The 16,545-nt window shown below is 41.7% G+C and overlaps 1 protein-coding gene across 1 annotated transcript in view; it reads left to right on the top strand.

Moving 5' to 3' along the window:
* The first annotated feature begins 4,839 nt into the window (after positions 1–4,839).
* LOC125458393 (organic cation/carnitine transporter 2-like) overlaps positions 4,840–16,545 on the top strand; it is a 36,202-nt gene continuing 24,496 nt past the window's right edge. The window contains exons 1-2 of the mRNA XM_059650523.1: positions 4,840–5,256; positions 15,334–15,437. Coding sequence (XP_059506506.1) covers positions 4,867–5,256; positions 15,334–15,437 — 494 coding nt within the window. The 5' untranslated portion in view covers positions 4,840–4,866. The remainder of the gene's footprint in view (positions 5,257–15,333; positions 15,438–16,545) is intronic.

The following is a 16,545-nucleotide window of genomic DNA, read 5'->3' as shown; positions in this document are numbered from 1 at the left end:
TCCTCAACTAGCCTGCAAACACTCTGAAGAATCCCATATGTTTCATAAAGATCTCCTTTCATTCTCATAAACATGAATGAGTGTACACACAACTCACTCAACTTCACCTTTTAAGACATTCCTTCCATACCCAGAATTAATCTAGTGAATCTTCTCTGAATTGTCTCAAATGCCAGTATATGTCAGCTTCAGTGTGTTTATATTTACATGGAATTAACTTCCTTGTGATTCTACAAATTAATTTTGACACAGATCTCTCTTTCATGCCACTTTTGAGGGTGGGTATTGAACATGGTCACATGATCTTGACACAAGCGATTTTTGGGGCTCCCTTAGAGGTCAATTGACTAAAAAACTTTGAATAACTTCTAGACAAAGCAAGAAGAATCAACCAATCCCTTATCTCCAACATTTTAGGGCAAAAGGGGTTGACTAACCTTCAGGATGTTATTTAGTTTGCCAGACATTAGCCAAACGCTATTTTATAACCTTTGTTCAAGGTTTGAGTCAACCATATCTTGGGCTGCTATCATTCATTCCTCATCCATTCTTAGGTAAAGAATTCCAAGGCTTCATTAGGAAGTACGGATGTTTCTCTTGCGACATGATTGTCTAACTTTAAGTATAGCAGTAATTACTTCTCTATGAGAATGTGCATATTTTGTTAATTATTTTTAGGAACGTAATGCTTCTTTGAACAGTTCAGCAAAGGTGACAGTTTTTGAGGCTTTATGGTGTCAGACACCCAATTGTAGCTGTTTGTTATTGTATATTTATTAGATTAATAGTTTTTGTCCATCCTCAATTGTCGTATCTGATAATTTGCAAGTTATATTAAATATAACACAAAAATATTCTGATTATGTTTTTTTATTAAGAAAAGGAAGATCAAAACAATTTGACAACTGATAATGGTGATAATGTCAGTGACAATAAGGAAATAGTGGACTCGCTACATAAGTGCTCAACCACAATATTGAGAGGAGAGGAAGGGATCAACGTGCCACATTCTCAAGAAAACTAGCACAGAATCACAGACAGGAACTCATCAAAATAAACAAAATAACATGAATGAGGAAACTAATGGTACTAATGAATGACAAAGCCTCAGGATTTGATAGATTCCAGCCAGGGCTTTTTTTTAAAATTCAATGAGAAAAAGGCATCATTGGCTAGACCAGCATTTATTGACTATCTCTCATTGCCTAGAAGACAGTTGAGAGCCAACCACATTGTTGTAGGTCTGGAGTCAAATGTAAATCAGACCAGGTAAGAATGGAAGTTTCCTTCCCTAAAGCACATTCGTGAACTAGATGGGGTTTTCCTCACAAATGATTTGTAGTCCTCATTGGATTGATAATTCCAGATTTTTATCAAATTCAAATCCCTCCATCTGCTGTGATGGGATTTGAACTGGAGTTCTCAGAACATTATGTGGGTCTCTGGATTAATGGTCCAGTGGTATTAGCACCACACCACCATCTCCCCTGTTTGAAAGGATGTGGGTGACAATGCCACAGATGTACCAAATGTAAACTTTCAATGTTATTTTGATTCAAGAACTGTTCACCTAGATTGGAGAAGTATGCCTGTCACAGTACAATTTAGTGTTGGATAAGGCTGAGGATAACAGTAAGTAACAGGAACTGATAATAGGTATAACAATGGGCTGCTTTGTGAATGAAAATACACTGTGTCAGTCAGATCTCCTAAGAGTTAAAACTGCAGGAAATCAGGAACTGCTGGCTCTATCAGAGAAGGTATACATTTGGACAAAACATTCAGGAGTGGTCGTGTGCATGCATAATTCCAAGTAAGTAACATACTTGGCCCAGAGATTTGTGCATAAAAAGCCTGAAGAAATCCCTTTTTTCAACAACACTTCAAAGACTCGCAATTTAAGAAACTATCCTATGTCAGTAGGTGTGGTGAAGATGTTGAGAAGTTTCAGCCTGGCTCGCTGCAAACTCTTCTGTGTAGTAACTTTTGGGTTTAGTTACAGAAATCAGGATAGTGAAAGACACTGATTGAGATATCTCTAATAGTCAGAAGTGTATTATTTGTTTAAGTATTTAATAAATGAATTATGGTTTTATAGAGCTCTAAGTGTCTCCGTTGTATCTTCTTCTATGTATTAGGTGGTGTCTCTCAGAGAAGGGTAACATTAGGAAAGATAGAAGTGGAGAAGCAAGGAATTTTAAATTAGTTAGTCAAATGTATGTTTTTGGGAAAATATGGTGCCTAATACTGACGATTGGTGACAGAAAACCTTGAAAAATTTTAGTTGATGAGAGAGATCCACGTGTGAAAGGTCATTCATGCCTGAGAAACTTGATTTGTTTGAAGATGTGGCTAAGTAGTGTGACGGAGTAAAGTCTATGGATGTTATTTAAAAGCGTTTCCAAAAAACATTTGATAATTCCTGGTAAAATACTATTAACTAAAATTGAAGCTTATAAAATTGAAGAATAATTACTGGTGTGGTTAGGAAATTGGTTGAATAGCGGGACTGACAATAGGGATAATGGGCATGAACTCAAATGGGAAAGATTTAGCTATCTGAGTTCTGCAAGAACTAGTGTTGGAGCAACAAACATCTCACATCTGTTATAAATTTAGACAGTGGCATAGAAAACTACGTAGGATGGGCCATTTTGTGGCACAGTGGTAGCATCCCTACTACTGGACTGGGAGGCCTGGGTTCATAGAATCCATACAGAGTGGATACAGATCATTTAGACCATCAGGTCCATACTGACACTCTGAACAGGATCTCACCCAGATCCATCCCACCACCCTATCCATGTAACCTTGCATTTCACATGGATAGCCTAACTTAACCTGCACATTCCTAGGCACTGGGCAACTTTAGTATGGCCAATCCACCTAGCTTGCACTTCTTGGACTGTGGGAGGAAACTGGAGCACTCGGAGGAAACCTACGCAGAGCAGGGGAGAATGTGTCACCTCTGCATTGAAAGTTGCCCAAGGCTGGAATCAAATCCAGGTATCTGATGCAGTGAAGCAGCTGTGCCAACCACTGAGCCACTGTGCCACTCCAAGTGGGATAAATCCCACCTGCTCCAGTGGCGTGTAAAACTCAGATAGCTAAGTCTCTGAACAGATTGATTAGAAAAAAAAGTTCAATAAAAATAAAGAAAGCTACATAAAAATCTCTTGTGACCCTACCTTTGATGCAGAAACTTCAGGTTCAAGTCCTACCTGCCCCAAAGGTGTGTAATATCATCTGTCAACAGGTTTATTAGAAAATATCTAAGAGCCACATGTCCCAATCTGTCAAAGACAATCAGATTGATGACAATAGATGGAAGTGTTAATTTACAAGGAGAAGTTGCTTGATTAAGTGAAAAGGAAAATTGTGGCAGGTAGGTTTTAATGTAAACAAACATGAGGTCTTCCGCTTTGGATCTAAAAAGAAAGACTGTGCACTTTGTTAATGGTTGAAATTTAGAAACAATGGAGAAACTGCCACATGGTAATAACAATGCATTGAACACTTCAGAAAATAACTGAAATGCCTGCTTTTTGACCTAGGTATTAGGAATACAATGAAGTAGAAATTGTGCCTCAACCCTACAAAGAAAGCCCCCATTAGACTACATCTGGTGAATGGTGAGCCAATCTGCTCTTCACTCCAGAAAGTACATACTGGCCTTGAAGGCAGTGCAGCATAGGTGAACCAGGATTGCACCTTCAGAGAAGACACAACACAATTTGCTTTTCCAACACAACTACTCCATTGGCACCAACCCATCAATTTGGATATTTCCCAGATATGTCTTGGCAACATAAGCTCATTAATTACATAAGCTTGAGGACAGATTTGGCCCTGAGCCGTGGCAGATGTTTAGGGTGAGATTTCATTCCCCCAAACAAATATTTATTCCAAAGACGAGAGATTGTAAGAGGCAGAGCAAGCGTCCATAGCTAAGCAAGGAAGTTAAAAATGCCAAAGACAAAGACTAAGGCATGTTGTGAAGGCCAATGGAACACTGACTGAGAAACTACAAAATATCAACAAAGGGTAACAAGAAAGTATATAAAAAGAACAAAGTTATACTGTGAAAGAAATCTAATGAAAATATAAAAATTGATTAACAAAAACTTCTTTAAGTATACAAAAGAGAAGAGAATAGCTAAAGTAAATGATGGTCCATTGGAGGAGATTGGAGAGTTAATATTGGGAAATACAGAAATGTCGGAGACACTAAATCAATATTTTGCCTCAGCTTTTACAATGGAAGAGATTAATGCCATCCCAACAGTAACAAGTAATGTAAAGGTCATAGAAAGGGGCAATTGTAGAACAATCATCACTACGAAAAAAATGATTGAGCCAACTGTTGGGATTGAAGGCAGGAAAGTCATGTTGTCCTACATCCTATCGTCTTCAGGAAGTAGCAGCAGAAATTGTGGATCCACTGATGCAATATTCCAAAATTCCCTGGACACAAGAAAGGTTCCAGTGGATTGGTAAATACTAATGTAACACTCTTATTGTTAACAATTTGCATACATACAGAAATTACACTCTTTAAGGTATGGGATCTGTTCTGTAATTCAATGAAAAACAACGCCCTCTCACCTGCCAAAAGTACATGAACAGCTTCAGAGCATCTGCAGTTCCTGCTATTTCAGAGCTAGTAAACTTGTTGGGAACTATCCTTTTAATTGTAGACTGGGATTGGGAGGAGTTGTCCGTGCAGTTTTTATTTTGAAAGGCGACAACTATTAGGACTGAACCGGTTTGAAACTACTCAAGGCTACACTTCCGACTGCCCTACGACGACAGCTTGCTGCAGTTTTACGGGAGAGAATCGCTGCCAGTTCTCCCGCTGTCACTAACATGCGGGATTACGATGAAATCACCGCTTTTCTCGGAGAATGGGGACCCTTCCAGAAAATTATCTTCTTCCTCTTGAGCCTCAGTGTCTTTCCCAATGGTTTCTGCGGACTGTCTATAGTTTTTGTCGGGGATATTCCTGAACATCGCTGCTTCGTTCCCGGGAATCTCAACCTCAGTGAAGCGTGGATGAACCGGACTATCCCTCTGGAACAAGCCAAGGGGAAACTCCAGTACAGCAAATGTAGACGGTACCGGTTGGATGTGATCAGGAATCTTTCGGAGATATTTCCTGACCCAGATTCCGTCAATATTTCTGAGGTGGAACAGGAGCCCTGTTTGGATGGATGGGTGTACAGTAAGGATCAGTACATGTCCACCATCGTCAGCGAGGTAAGCGGCTGAAGGACGCATAGGGCTCACAGAGTCCACGGTTAGTCAGGGGATGGTTTATGAAGATAAATGTTATATATTTGGAAAGGAGCAGATGGTTTTGAACTGAAAGATGAACAGGATCTCCAATTCTTTGACTCCCATCGTCTTGGACTACAGAGATTTGAATGTTTAACTTTGTTTTTGGATTTCTAACCATTTGAAATATGACCTCCTAGCTAAGTTTGTTGAAGGCTTAATTCATTTGAACTCAATGTAGGTTTGCTGACCTTAACCATTACACCATAAAATGGAGGAACAGAAGTAGCCCATTCAGCCCATCGAGTCTGCTCCTTCATTTTATGAGATTGTGGCTGATCTTCACCTTCACTTATCTCCATAACCCTTGATTCCCTGACTGTGTAAAAATCTCTGTCTAGCCAGACAGACTGATTTGTGAGCTGGCTGGAAGCAAACTGCAGTGCGTGGTCTGTAATGATATTCTCTCGGAAGCCTTATTTTGTTGTTTTGATACAAATGTGATCCCCTAAATTTGGTTATAATCTGCTAAAGGAGTAGTAACTTTTCTGTTAAAGTGGGTGAAGTTTGGGAATCTGAAATCCCCACTGCCTGTAATAGGATAAAGTTGCAAGATTCCAGGGGTTTGAAAAACCAGGCTAGTGCTTCTTGATCTCCAACAGAATATTTGCTTTCAATATCTGACAAAGTGGCATGATGGCTCAGTGGTTTGCACTGCTGTCTTACAGTACCTGGGGTGTGAGATTGATCCCGGCCTTGGGTGACTCTATGTACAGTTTGCACATTCTCCCCATATCTTCAGGGGTTTAATATGGATGCTCTGGTCTCCTCCCACAGTCTAGGTAGATTGAACATTGTAAATTGCTTACAGTGTCCACAGTTGTGCAAGCTAGGTGGATTGGCTGTAGGAAATGCAGGGTTATAGGGTGTTGGGATGCTTACCAGCATGTTGGTGTGGACTCAATGGGCCAAATCGGCTGCTTCCACACTGTAGGGATTCTATGAGCTGCTGTGACACATAAGTGATTTGTTCAATGTATTCTCATACCATGTCTCCAGTTCAGAACCCAATGCTGGCTCTGGAACTACCTTTCCAGCTGTTACTTTCTTAAACCACATGACTCTAGTTTTTAAAAACCAAAAGAACTGCAGATGCTGCGCAAAAGCAAAATTGCTGGAAAAGCTCAGCAGGTCTGGCATCATCTGTAGAGGAGAAAACAGAGTTAATGTTTCAGGTTGGGTGACCCTTCCCTCAGAACTGCTTTCTCCTCCACAGATGCTGCCAGAACTGTTAAGCTTTTCCAGGCAACTTTGTTTTTGACTCCAGTTTTTGTTTGAGGGTAACAGTCTTCCATATACATCAGTTAATTAATGGCATATTCTACTGTTAAATTTTAATTTCTGAAATTAACAATATATACTAAAACACATGCCGAACTTAGTATTCACCGCAGTATACACATGCTATATTCCACTTAGCAGAAGTCATTCCTCAATGGCCCAGATTTTGGGATGTCCAAATAATCGATCCTGAAGCGTCAGGAGCCTATGAAATTCCCTGAAAGCAGATTGAGAAGGAATTGCTCAGAGACTTGAAGATTCCATTAGACAACTCGTCTGTGCTTGGAACCTTCTGAGAGTATCCACTTAAATTGGAGAATTCAATGCGTTCAGCTACAGTGAAGTTATTCAGGAAAATTTAGACAATTAATGCCAAATGTAACTCCAGAGTAACAATGGAATTGAAGCCACAATTTCCCTCACATACTCCTGACAGCACATCCACCTGACCCCTTACAATCCTCAAAATCAACATACGCCACCCTACCCCAGACGTGATTTATCAGTTTACTACAGACCCAACGGGCTTCCAATTCCCTGGTCTCAACACCTCATTTTCACCATGGATGTCCAGTCCCTATACACCTGCATTCCTCATGCAGATGGCCTCAAGGCCCTCCGCTTCTTCCTGTCCCACAGACCCGACCAATCCGCCTCCACTGACACCCTCATCCGCCTAGCCGAACTCGTCCTCACCCTCAACAACTTCTCTTTCGATTCCTCCCACTTCCTACAGACTAAGGGGGTGGCCATGGGTACCCGCATGGGCCAAAGCTATGCCTGCCTCTTTGTAGGTTATGTGGAACAGTCCCTCTTTCGCACCGACACTGGCCCAAAACCCCACCTCTTCCTCCATTACATTGATGACTGTATCGGCGCCGCCTCTTGCTCCCAAGAGAAGCTCAAACAGTTCATCCACTTTACCAACACCTTCCACCCCAACCTCAGGTTCACCTGGGCCATCTCTAACACATCCCTCACCTTCCTGGACCTCTCTGTCGCCATCTCCGGCAACCACCTACAAACCGATGTCCATTTCAAGCCCATTGACTCCCACAGCTACCTGGAATAAACCTCCTCCCACCCACCTTCCTGCAAAAATTCCATCCCATTCCCAATTCCTTCACCTCTGCCGCATCTGCTCCTAGGATGAGGCATTCCACTCCTGCACATCCCAGATGTCCTCATTCTTCAAGGGCCGCAAGTTCCTCCCCGCAGTGGCCGAGGACGCCCTTGACCATGTCTCCCGCATTTCCCGCGCCTCAGCCTTCACACCCCGCACTCGCAATAACTGCCAAAAGAGAATCCCCTGAGTCCTCACATACCACCCCACCAACCTCCGGATATGACGCATCATCCTCCGACACTTCCGCCATCTACAATCTGACCCCACCGCTAAAGACATTTTTCCCATCCCACCCTTGTCTGCCTTCCGGAGAGACCACTTTTTCCACGACTCCCTTGTCCGCTCCACACTCCCCTCCAACCCCACCACACCCGGCACTTTCTCCTGCAACCGCAGGAAGTGCTACACCTGCCCACACACCTCCTCCCTCACCCCCATCCCAGGCTCCAAGATGACCTTCCATATCAAACAGATGTTCACCTGCATATCTGCCAATGTGGTATACTGCATCCACTATACCTGTTGGGGCTACCTCTACATTGGGGAAACCAAGCGGAGGCTTGGGGACCGGTTTGCAGAACACCTCCGCTCGGTTCACAGTAAACAACTGCACCTCCCAGTCGTGAACCATTTTAACTCCCCCTCCCATTCCTCAGATGACATGTCCATCCTTGGCCTCCTGCAGTGTCATAGCGATGCCACCCGTAGGTTGCAGGAACAGCAACTCATATTCCGCATGGGAAGCCTGCAGCCCAATGGTATCAATGCGGATTTCACCAGCTTCAAAATCTCCCCTTTCCCCACTGCATCCCAAAACCAGCCCAGCTCGTCGCCGCCTCCCTAACCTGTTCTTCCTCTCACGGATCCCCTCCTCCCACCTCAAGCCGCTCCCCACCTGCCTAACCTGTTCTTCTTCTCACCTATCCCCTCCTCCCAACTAAAGCCGCTCACCACCTCCCTATCCTGTTCTTCCTCTCACCCATCCCCTCCTCCCACCTCAAGCCGCACCTCGATTTCCCACCTACTCACCTCATCCCGCCCCCTTGAGCTGTCTGTCCTCCCTGGACTGACCTAGCCCCTCCCTACCTCCCCACCTATACTCTCCTCTCCCACCTATCTCCTCCTCTATCCATCTTCGGTCCGCCTCCCCCTCTCTCCCTATTTATTTCAGAACCCTCTCCCCCTCCCCCTTTTCTGATGAAGGGTCTAGGCCCGAAACATCAGCTTTTGTGCTCCTAAGGTGCTGCTTGGCCTGCTGTGTTCATCCAGCTCCACACTTTGTTATCTTGTTATCTTAACCAACACCATCCCTAAACTCGGTGTCCCCATTGGCCCTAGTGCCACTATTCGCCACCCCTTTTTGGAACCTTTCACCATCTTGCCCCAACTAAGCAGAACATCCACTTCCCATGCAATCTGGCAACCCACCCACCCCATGACCCAAAACTGCCCCAACAGGCCCCAATTGGTCCTGGTATCTCCCACCCACCCTGACCTACCTTAAACATTCCATTACCTATTTGGCCCGATGTCACTTACACTCTAAGACTCACATTACCTGGCACCCTCCACACCTGGCACATTACCCTCTAGGTACTCTGCTTACCTGATACATTACCACAGAGTTACCTACTTATGGATGTGAGTTTGCTCGCTGAGCTGGAAGGTTCGTTTTCAGACGTTTCGTCACTATTCTAGGTAACATCATCAGTGAGCCTCCGACGAAGCGCTGGTGTTATGTCCCGCTTTCTATTTATCTGGTTAGGTTTCCTTGGGTTGGTGATGTCATTTCCTGTTCTTTTTCTCAGGGGATGGTAGATTGGCTCCAAGTCAATGTGTTTGTTGATGGAGTTCCGGTTGGAATGCCATGTTTCTAGGAATTCCTGTGCGTGTCTCTGTTTGGCTTGTCCTAGGATGGATGTGTTGTCCCAATCAAAGTGGTGTCCTTCCTTATCTGTATGTAAGGATACGAGTGATAGTGGGTCATGACGTTTTGTGGCTAGTTGACGTTCATGTATCCTGGTGGCTAGCTTCCTGCCAGTTTGTCCAATGTAGTGTTTGTCACAGTTCTTGCAAGGTATTTTGTAGATGACGTTCATTTTATTTGTTGTCTGTATAGGGTCTTTTAAGTTCATTAGCTGCCGTTTTAGTGTGTTGGTGCGTTTGTGGGCTACCCTGATGCCAAGGGGTCCGAGTAGTCTGGCAGTCATTTCGGAAATGTCTTTGATGTAGGGGAGAGTGGTTATGGTTTCTAAGCCCATTTTTGTCTGTTTGTTTGGGTTTGTTGCTGAGAAATCCATCCTAGGACAAGCCAAACAGAGACATGCACGAGAATTCCTAGAAGCATGGCATTCCAACCAGAATTCCATCAACAAACACATTGACTTGGAGCCAATCTACCATCCCCTGAGAAAAAGAACAGGAAATGACATCACCAACCCAAGGAAACCTAACCAGATAAATAGAAAGCGGGACATAACACCAGCGCTTCGTCGGAGGCTCACTGATGATGCTACCTAGAATGGTGACGAAACGTCTGAAAATGAACCTTCCAGCTCAGCGAGCAAACTCACATCCAGAACCTCAACCTGAGCTATAAATCTTCTCAAAACTCGTTACCTACTTATGTATTCTCCAGATACCTGGACCTTACACAACTCATGTACCTACTGTTTTGACAGCAGCTGTCAAAGTAACTATGTGTGATGATAGTCCTTTAAATGACAGAACATAACAATTGACTGTGGTGAAGAATGGGGTGTATTTTACCTTTCCCTGACTGATCTAACAACAGGAGGGATCTGTCAGAATGCAACTGTAGCTTTGCATTTCCACCAGTTAGAAAGTGGAGCTGCATTGCGTTTTGAAGGCCTCCATGAGCCTTTCTTTCGTTTCTTTACAGTCTGCACTAACACTCAATTTAAATCCATTTGTCCAAAAGACTCCCTCCTACATCCCTGTTCCTATTCCTTGTCAACTGCTGACTTCACAATTTTTTCTGTTTTAACTGATTTTTTTTGTTCTCTTTCTTTAAGCATTGTTCTGTTCTCCAAATTTGGCATGGTTACTCCTCAGACACACAGGCCTTGATTCCTCCATCCTCGTAAAGTTCTGCCTGTTTTCCAATCCCCCTTTGTTTCACAGTACCCTTGAACATGTTGTCACTTCCCAGATCTCTGCATCTCTTACTTGAAATTCTGTATTTGAATATCCTAATCAGTTTCCTGACCATTTAACAGACAGCTCTGAACAAATGATAACCAGCTGAATTTGACAAAGGTAAACTATCCTGCCCTGTCCGTGTTGATCTGTCACACCCTTTTAGGCTGTTCACCACAACAAGTTCTCGTCCAATAACTTTCTTTCATCGTTCAGATGACTGGACTGCAGTCAGCAAGTTACATTCCTATCTCTCTTATCCTGTCAGCAAATCACCTGAAATTGCCTCCACTCATGTTGCTGCATCATTTCCTCTGGGGTAATGTACTGGAGGAAAAGACATTTCTGTAATTAAATACTGGAATTAACATCCTTCGTTCTCTGCCACAAGCGCCATACACTGGCTATCAGCTTCTTCCTTCTCTCCAGCAACAGCTTGAGAGTAACCAAACCAGAACCTTAGTGTCATATTTGAATTTTAGATGAGCTTCCAGGTACAATGCTGTTGTGTGCACTGCCATCCTTAGGTTTTAGTTGCAAATTCTTTTAAGAATGATGCGGTCGGCTGTGTGCAGTGGAGCCCCCTCCTGATCTAACATAATCTGATGGAGTGAAGAAGTTGTAATCAGTTCCACTTCTGCAACTATTTGCAGGTTATAGTAGGTGCTGCATGGGGAGCCTGCAGTGTGATGGTTATATGCTGGGTGTTAGTAATCCAGGCAGTATGCTTTAAAGTAGAAGAAATAATGGGAACTGCAGATGCTGGAGAATCCAAGATAACAAAGTGTGAAGCTGGATAAACACAGCATGCCAAGCAGCAACTCAGGAGCACAAAAGCTGACGTTTCGGGCCTAGACCCTTCATCAGAAGGGCCTAGGCCTGAAATGTCAGCTTTTGTGCTCCTGAGATACTGCTTGGCCTGCTGTTTTCATCCAGCTTCACACTTTATCTAGTATGCTTTAAAGTCATGGATTTAAATTCCACTATGGCAGATTATGAAATCTGAATTGTATAATATCTATAATTTAAAAAGGAAGGTGGCCTACTTGCAATCATTTTACATATGTCATGAACTCACAGCAATGTGGATGACTTCCCCTCTGGGCAATAAATGCTGGTACTAATCTTTGCCACCCATGTCTCGTGAAATAACTTTTTTTAAAAGTAGATGACAACTGTTAATATAGAGCCACTGAGCAAGTTGGACTGAAGGTTCTGCTTTCATGGTCTATGACTTTAAAATTCAGACCTTACTCTCCCTCATGATATCTTCACAGTAGCTGGCGCTTATTTCATTCAAACAAATATACAGCTTTTTGGACCCATTTACAATATTGCCTCGTGCTTTTTAAAAAATAATTACTCTCATACATTTGTTTAAACAAACACATTGACTACTTAATCACTCTCAAGTCTTTCACTGTGCTGGTGCATGCAAACCAGGGGTTTCACTACTCTCCCTGAATGTGTTTTCTTTCACCATCTGCACCTGGTAGTTTGATGGTTAAAATATGGTTGTCTGGCCTGTCATCCTGACAGTCTGAAGTCTGAGGGTGTGTTCTCATCTGGACGACCTTTAATCTCTTGCATTTCTTTTACGGAGCTTATTGTCCTTGCTATGACCGACACTTTTCTCTTTGCAATGTCTTCGAATTTTTAGACATTATTTTCTCTTCTTAATGGTGCCTACCACAGAGTTCTCTCCACAAAATCTTCAATTTGTGACAATGAAAATTTGTTTGCAATTTGTCAGTACTCCTGGACTGAAGTAGGTTGATTTTTTATTTCAACTGTTGACTTGTTCATATCTGCTCCTTCCCTTTTAGCTATTGAATTATTGTGTTTTGCAAAATCAATAAATGCAATTTCTTAATTGTAGATTTACTTGAAAATTCCTTCTTGCTTATTGTGATTTTCATTACAGTTGTTGAGAATTCTTTGGTGGAATGAATGGAGCTCAGATATTCTACTGGAAATTATCTGTTCTTGGTTAACTCCAAATTGGATGTGTGACTTGGGTCTTCTGCCCTTTTTTTCAAATTTGGCATTTGGAATCTAAGCTTTCTTCAGTTTTGATAGCAGTGGAAAACATTTCTACTAAACCAGCACAGTCACAGCTTTTCCACTTCATTTGACAGTATGAAGCAAAATCTGATTTCAACATAGTAAACCTTGGGAGATTCTGCATTCGGAAATACTCATGAGCTTACCGAGTTTTTTAACATCATCTACCTGCTGTCCTTGACCAGCTATGCCTTAACCAAGTACTCCTTGATCTCTCATTGTTTAACCTGGTGGTGTTTGAAAGAGATTGAGGTCAGTGCACTTCTTTCTAATCACGATCTTTCTGGTTGCAAAAGTATTCATGCAAGATTTTGAGAGTTTGGTACCCCTGTGCTGGATAGTTTCTTGAAGCATATCTTTAATTTTAAGTGTATTATCCCCGGGCAACATAGTTGAACTGTAAGCAATATTTCTTCAGTCAAGGCTTGCTGTCTGGTAAGGGAAAGCAGGAACTGCAGATGCTGAAGTCAGAGGAACTCCATTCTGTGTGGTTGCTATCTGATAATAATGGTCCTATTTGCCCTTGTGTCTAGCTTAAATTTGTGAAGAGATATCAATGTCAGTTGCCAAAATGTTTGGTTGGGATCACTAATTTCTGTTTGGAAAACTAGTCATTATATTCTACTCTAACTCATTTACCCATATGTACAGCTACTCTTTGGCTTTTGGTGGCAGTATCCCGCTTTGGGATATTCTCTGGAAGTCAAATATTGCTTTACAATAAAAGCATTCAGCTTTAGTAGATAGGCACTGTTCCTAGCAATGAGTTTCCTTTGCTTCATAACCAGTCAAGTTCTTTAATTTCTGGTGTTTGTTCCAGCCATAACACTGGGTTATCACCTGTCCTTTTTATGATACAGTATCTTAAGAAATAAATGCATTCAAAGATCTCCTCTGCCAAGTTTGATCTTCTCCCCTTAAGCTTGATCAGTGTTTCTTCCACATCGCTGTTCCACTTTCCATCTAAACAGTTTTCTGTGGTGTTAGGCTTTCTTTGAACTCTAATAAATTTGATAAAAGCTCATCAATAATGCCTACAACAACTTTGTCATTCAGGAATTCTGACTTTAAAGCATCATAGTCGTATCTTCCATTGGACTGTAGAGATCATTAATGGAGTCACCAATAGATTCTCCCAATGCCATATATTTCTGTTAAAACTTGTGCTTTCGAAACTGATACATGTTCCGTTGTAAGATAATTGTCAAAGTCTTTTGTTGCTTCTTTGAGTGTGATTGTTGCTTCTTTGTGAGCATTAACATTAATTTCTTTAGTTCCAATTATACATAAACATATATTTACTGGTTCAGGTGTTGACCAAGTATTCAAATTAGAAGCAATTCCACACCTCATGAACTGTTCACTCAAATCGTTATATTTGGCCAAACTCTGGTGTTAATTCTGCCATGTAGTACGCTGTCTAATGCTGATGGTAAGTCGTACCGATTATTCAGAAGCTGGAGGACTGAGAAGTTTTTAAAAACCAACAGAGATCAACTAAAAAGCAACATGCAGGGAGAAGATGGAATATGAGGGTAAGATAGCTAGTTATATAAAAGAAAATTGCAAGAGTTTTTTTAATATATAAAAGGTAAGAGAGAGGCAACAGTGGAGATTGGAATACAATGTGGGAAGGTGTGAGGTTATGCACTTTGTAGGAAGAATAGAGGTATAGACTGTTTTCTAAATGGGGAAAGGCTTTGGAAATCTGAAGCACAGAGGGACTTGGGAGTCCAATTTCAGGATTCTTTTAAGATTAACATGCAGCTTCGTTGGGCAGGTAGGAAGGCAAATGCGATGTTAGCATTTATTTCAAAAGGACAAAAATCCAAGAGCAGAGATGCACTGCTGAAACAGTACGAGTCTCTGGTCAGACTGCATTTGAAATATCGTGAGGAGTTTACTGCCCCAATTCTAAGGAATGTTGTGCTAATGTTAGAGGGTGTCCGGAGAGGTTTGAATGATCCCAGATTTGAAGGACTTGCCAATATGAGGAGCAGTTGGGGACTTGGAGTCTGTATTCAGTGGAGTTTTGAAGGATGAGGGAGGATCTTACTGAAGCCTACAGAGTGCTGAGAGGCCAGGACAGAGTGGGTGTGGAGAAAGTGTTTCCACGAATAGAAGAGACTAGGACTTAAGGAAACAGCCTCAAAGTAAAGGCAAGACCCATTAGAACTGAGTGAGGAGGAATTTCTGGAGTCAGAAGTTAGTGAATCTGTGGAACTCTCTGAAATTGCCGAAGTCACATATGCTGTGTCAATTTTTAAAAAAACAGTAAAATTGTAAGAATTTTCTGTCTGTTCTATGCATGACATATCTGCATTTTATCCCTTAAACTATATGAAAGCTGTCATCTATTTGTATTACAGTGGGACTTGGTGTGCAACAATGAATGGAAAGGGCCTTTTTCTATGCCAGTCTTCTACATTGGAGTGCTGATTGGTTCCTTCATTTCTGGACAGTTATCGGACAGGTAAATCATTTTCATTATTCAAATTTGTCACAAAGAATCAGTCGTCCAATTTTAACCCCTGGCCTCTCCCATGTGAAAAAGAGAAATTTAATGGAATAGGAGGTCTGCATTTACTTCTGTGAGCTAAATGACCGCCATCTTAATTCCTCATTTTAAGGAGGCATGTGCGTTATTTGTGGTCATTTACGAAAGAATTTGTGAATAAGCTTAAAAGGATGATGAATATTTACAAGATAATTTAGTTGTCTCTCTGATGCTGAGGCTTTCTAGGTATGAATGAATATGGAAATCTATGTGCTTTTTAGCATGAACGTCCATACTTGAGAAAAAAATACAGACATGTCATGCCTAGAGCATACAGAAAACAATTACAAATGTTATTGTATTTTCAAAATGGACACAAAAACTTACAGGATGGCTGGCTGAGACAAATGCGATTTTGACAATGTCAGCTCCAGAGAGACCTGGAACTCAAGCAAATATCCAGTTAAAATATGGACAATCACAGCCTGTTGTGAAATTCAAAAGTTCAGTGGTTAAGGATGGACTGTTGACAGAAGAGACCATTACATATTAACCAATCCATCTTTTTGCTTCACCTGATTGAGTGCACTAAGCACTAACAAAGTGATGATGTACTGAGAACTTCATAGCAGACTGATGTAGAATCTTCTGGGAGACAGATCCAAGGCAAGGTCTCCCAACAGTAATGTGTGGCCATTTAGTGTCCTTTTCCTAAAACCTTTGAATAATTGCAGAGGTGGAATAAACTAAATGAATGCCAATTTACGTTCATGCAATGACATGGTCGTTGCTTTTAACTAACAAAAACAACTCTTGGGAGGCATGAATCAATATCTGATCACCTTTAATATATTGAGAAGATAGTTTTGTAAATTCTAATTGAATTAATGTTGTTTTTGTGATCATATTTCAACTGTTCTGTTACGTAAATATTTCAGGATGTTAGCCAGTGTGAAAATGAATATATGTGTGACTGTATCTAGACCAGTCAGCTTGTTTAGAGGAGACCTTTGATATTTTCACGGTTATTACTTTTGATTTCCTTCATTAGGTGAGGTTGGAGGTGTGTGTGGTGCTGTCAAAA

The sequence above is a fragment of the Stegostoma tigrinum genome, chromosome 13, assembly GCF_030684315.1.
Source record: "Stegostoma tigrinum isolate sSteTig4 chromosome 13, sSteTig4.hap1, whole genome shotgun sequence".
Classification (NCBI taxonomy): Eukaryota; Metazoa; Chordata; class Chondrichthyes; order Orectolobiformes; family Stegostomatidae; genus Stegostoma; species Stegostoma tigrinum.
The sequence above is the reverse complement of the archived record's forward strand: the minus strand, read 5'-3'. Positions and strand labels throughout refer to the sequence as shown.